The sequence below is a fragment of the Malurus melanocephalus genome, unplaced genomic scaffold (genome assembly GCF_030028575.1).
Source record: "Malurus melanocephalus ecotype Western Australia unplaced genomic scaffold, MMel_1.1 scaffold_1592, whole genome shotgun sequence".
In the NCBI taxonomy this organism is placed as follows: domain Eukaryota; kingdom Metazoa; phylum Chordata; class Aves; order Passeriformes; family Maluridae; genus Malurus; species Malurus melanocephalus.
The window spans coordinates 1,973-6,514 of NW_026624824.1; the positions used below are offsets into that span (position 1 = coordinate 1,973).

A 4,542-nucleotide genomic window follows, 5' to 3' on the forward strand; every position below is an offset into this window, starting at 1 on the left:
CCAAAAAGACCCCAAAAGATCCCCAAATGCCTGGAAGGTTCCTCAGAGGAGGGCTGGAGGTGCTCGGGGTTCAGGGTGACCCTCAGTGATCCCTTTAAAAATTGTGGGGCAGGGAATGGTCCTGACCCCGCTGGGGTGTGGCCCAGCACACCCCATATCGGGATATTTCGGTCTCTGCAAATCCCAGCGCGTCCCGCCCGGCTCAACCCGTCACTCACAGGGATCCCGAAGGACTTAAAACCTTTCAGAAGCTTTAAGAAGGTTTTAAAATCACCTTTATTTACATAGAAGTGAATAGTTTCAGAGCCGTGCCAAGCTCTAACGCTGCCGGTTGTGAAACGCTTTGGGCAGCAGCGTCACCCCTCCTCGGAGCGGGAGGTTGAAGCCGAGTGCATCCCAGGGTGTGCCTGGGCTCCTGCAGGAATTCAGCCAACCCAGCCCCTGGTGTCAGCCTGAAAATGACAGATTTAGCTCCAACAAGGGTTTCCCTCCAGGGTGTGACACATCAGGGAGTTCGTGTGGGGCTTTGTGACGAGTGACAGCCGTGACCCGGCGAATCTGAGCTGGTGTTCGGCTCCAACACCAACAATGCTTTTGTTTATCTTTGCTTTCTGGGGAGTGTTTGCGGGCAGGTCATGGTGGTGGCAAAGCAAGGAGGGCGTCCTTCAAAACCTGAAAACAATGAAGGGAATGAAACAGCCCAAAATAAAAAAAAACAAAACCCCAACATCTCCACTCCCCTGGCACCGACCAACTCCCTGCGCCCATAAAAAGGGGAGACCCAACCGCTGCTCCCACAGGACTCGGCTTCTCTCGCCTCCCAAGCTCCATCCTCAGCTCTTTGCTCGCCATTTCGGGGACCCCTCCTCGCCATGTCTCGCCAGTCCTGCGCTCTGGGCAAGGGCTTCAGCTCCAGCTCCGTGTGTTTCGGGGGCAAGAACAAGATGGCTTTGGGCTCCGTGTCCCGYGGAGGGTACCGGGGCAGCGCTGGTGGCTTCGGCAGCAGGAGCCTCTATTCCCTGGGGGGCACTAAAAGCACCTCCCTGGGAGGATTTGGGGGKGCTGGCGCAGCCTGCAGAGGTTTTGGCGGCCAAGGAGGATTTGGTTTTGGGGCCGGAGCAGGATTTGGGGGCGGTTATGGCGGAGGGTGCTTCGGTGGAGGACTCGGCGGTGGCTTTGGTGGCTTTGGTGGAGGATTCGACGGTCAGGGCTTCCCCCAGTGCCCCCCTGGTGGCATCAGGGAGGTGACCATCAACCAGAGCCTGCTGGCACCCCTCAACCTGGAGATCGACCCCGAGATCCAGAAGGTCCGGACGCAGGAGCGGGAGGAGATCARGAAACTCAAYGATAAATTCGCCTCCTTCATCGACAAGGTTTGGAGGGGCTTCACCYCGGGATGGGGGTCCCGAGGGTGGCAATGACCCCGGGGTGATCACCCAGTGACACCCAGAGCTGGAGATTGCCTAAATCCCCATAAACAAAATGTGTTTKGGGCTGTTTCTAAGGAAAAAATGGGCTATTTTAACGGGTATATTGTGGTATTTTGAAGGAGAAAGTGAATTTTTTTTAGGTGTCTGGGGGTGTTTTTAGTGGGATTTTGGGTGCTTTAGGCTACTTGTAAGGAAAAGGTGTGATTTTTAAGGAGAAGATGGGATATGTGATGATTGAGGCTATTTTGCAGGAGATGATTGGACTTTTTTGGGTGTTTTGGTCTATTTTGAAGGAGAAGTTGGGACTTTTGGGGCTATTTTAAACAAGAAGATGCCAAAACCATGAATTTCATTGAGTTTCTCCTCTTTAGAGGCTCCAAAATTGGAGAGGGGAGTTGACCCAGCTTTGCTCACTCACCCATCCACTGTGGTCCCACCTGTCCCATGGGACCGGGGAGTTATTACACATTAAACAGGAGTAAAATATGGAAAACACATGGGGGAAAAAATCAATAAAAATATGGCTTTTTTAGGGAAAAATCTAACTCTTTTCCCATTTATTTACACATTAAATGGGAGTAAAATATGGAAAACACATGGGGGAAAAAATCAATAAAAATATGGCTTTTTTTAGGGAAAAATCTAACTCTTTCCCCATTTATTTAGGTCCGGTTCCTGGAGCAGCAGAACCGAGTCCTGGAGACCAAGTGGAAGCTGCTGCAGGAGCAGGGGGGTGTAGGGACGGGGGGCAGGAGCCTGGACCCTTTTTTTGAGACCTACATCAGCGGGCTGAGGAAGCAGCTGGATTGTCTCTCCAGCGAGAAACACCAGCTGGAGACAGAGCTCAAGAGCTTCCAGGACATGGTGGAGGACTTCAAGACCAAGTAGGTTTTTTTGGGTGAATAAACAGAGAGGAAAAACTCCCTTCAAACAGCCAAAAAGGTTGACATATTGATAACTGTCAATATTGGGTTTTTCCCCGATGGTTAGAAAATGTAAAAGGCTTTGAGGAAGGTGATTTGGGTGAAAAGTGGTGATTTTTCCAGGTATTTTTCAATATTTCTCAGATTTTTTTCAATTTATTGCTCATATTGGGCTTCTCCCTAAAGAACAATCCTCCACTCTTTGTTTTCCTTAGTTTAGAATCAGTGGCATTACTATTTAATGAATCAATCAGTTGCCAAACCCARCTCTAATTTCCTCATGAATTCCTTCCCATAATATCCTTCAGGATGTGAGGATTTCTTTGGAAGATTGACATGAGGTTAAAAAAAAAAAGGRAAAAGGAAGATTATATTCTTGCTGTTATTTATTATAATGGATRATTTATTGTAGTCTATAAATATGAAAATAAAATGTGTACAGTTGGAAAAAGTAGAACAAAGATGGGAGAAATGAATCCACTTGAGGAATTACAAAAAACAGTGGGAAAGGACATCTGGGAATCATCGGGATCAACAAGACCTGGAATCAACCAGAGGCTGCTGCGTGAAAATTGACTTTGTATTTGGAGATGAGCACCTGGAAAATGTGGTCTATTTGGGATTTTGGGGTGTCCTGTGCAGCCCCTTCCAAATCAGGTGATTCCATGATGCCTGTGAGGAGCTGGAGGTTCCTGGATCTTGCAGAAGGAACTCGGAGTGGCCACAGGCACCGAAAATTCACTTCAGCAGARCCAGAATTCCTTTTTTTCCAGGCTCTCCTCACCCAGGCGACGCAGGAGCCAGGGCTTGTCCCGAAAGGCGAACTGCAATTCCCTGTCCATAAATCTCGCTCGTGGCAGATCTATTTTTGCAGAGTTTACGATGTTCATTAGTCTGAGCYGGAGCCAAAACAAGCAGCCAGATTCCATCTCCCTCCTTCCCATCCACAGGTACGAGGAGGAGATAAACAAAAGGACGGCGGCTGAGAATGAATTYGTGCTCCTGAAGAAGGTCAGGTCCTTGTTTCCGACCTAAAGGGGCTACAGGAGAAATGCAGAGTGATTTTGGACTGTCAGGACAAGGGGGAACGGCTTCCCAGTGACAGAGGGCAGGGATGGATGGGATATTGGGAAGGAATTATTCCCTGTGAGGAGGGTGAGATCCTCCTGGAATGAATTTCCAAGAGAAGCTGTGGCTGCCCCATCCCTGAAAGTCCAAGGTCAGGCTGGATGGAGCTTGGAGCAGCCCAGGATGGTGGGAGATGTCCATGCCCATGGAATGGGGTGGGATTGAGTTTAAGGTCCCTTCCAACCCACACCATTCCATGATTCCATGAAATTTTAGATTAAATGAGCAGCTTTTCTCATCCCATCTCTGCTGCAGGACGTGGAYGGAGTCTACATGACCAAGGTGGAACTCCAGGGAAAAGTGGACTCTCTGACAGATGAGATCAACTTCCTCAAGTGTCTCTACGAGGCCGTGAGTGCTCCGGGGACGCCGGGATGGGGAGGGTGGTGGCACCATAAAGAAGCTCTGGAAGGGCTAAATCTGGGCTGGGCTTCACCTGCAGGAGCTGTGCCAGATGCAGAARACAGTGTCCGACACCTCGGTGGTTCTSTCCATGGACAACAACCGSAGCCTGGACCTGGACAGCATCATCGCCGAGGTGAAGGCGCAGTACGAGGAGATCGCCAACCGCAGCCGYCTGGAGGCCGAGTCCTGGTACCGGTGCAAGGTGAGTGTGGCACACRCTGCCAGGGCTGGCCAGTGTCCGAGGGGGTGGGAGAGCCACTCAGGCCACGCCAGGATCTGGGATGTTGCCGGTGCTGGTCCATCCAGAGCGCATCTGGTGTGGACTCGCTGTCCTGTCCTTCCCATGGACCCACCATGGACCCACCGTGCTCCTCCTGCTTCATCCCACCAGTACGAGGAGCTGCAGGCGACCGCGGGCAAGCACGGGGACAGCCTCAAGGACACCAAGATTGAGATCTCGGAGCTCAACCGCATGATCCAGAGGATCCGCGCCGAGATCGAGAACGTGAAGAAGCAGGTGGGGGTTGTGTTTTTTTTTGTGTAAAGGGGAGAAATGTCGCTGTTGGCCAGACAGCCGACACAAAATAACAAAGACACACATATACACACACAAAAAGTAACCCCTTTATTCTGGGACAGGCCTCTTTTATCCACTT

The 4,542-nt window shown here is 50.7% G+C and overlaps 1 protein-coding gene across 1 annotated transcript in view; it reads left to right on the plus strand.

The window, feature by feature from the left end:
- The first annotated feature begins 19 nt into the window (after positions 1 to 19).
- LOC130587166 (keratin, type II cytoskeletal 4-like) overlaps positions 20 to 4,542 on the plus strand; it is a 6,574-nt gene continuing 2,051 nt past the window's right edge. The window contains exons 1-6 of the mRNA XM_057388130.1: positions 20 to 1,373; positions 2,097 to 2,314; positions 3,304 to 3,364; positions 3,737 to 3,832; positions 3,924 to 4,088; positions 4,278 to 4,403. Coding sequence (XP_057244113.1) covers positions 873 to 1,373; positions 2,097 to 2,314; positions 3,304 to 3,364; positions 3,737 to 3,832; positions 3,924 to 4,088; positions 4,278 to 4,403 — 1,167 coding nt within the window. The 5' untranslated portion in view covers positions 20 to 872. The remainder of the gene's footprint in view (positions 1,374 to 2,096; positions 2,315 to 3,303; positions 3,365 to 3,736; positions 3,833 to 3,923; positions 4,089 to 4,277; positions 4,404 to 4,542) is intronic.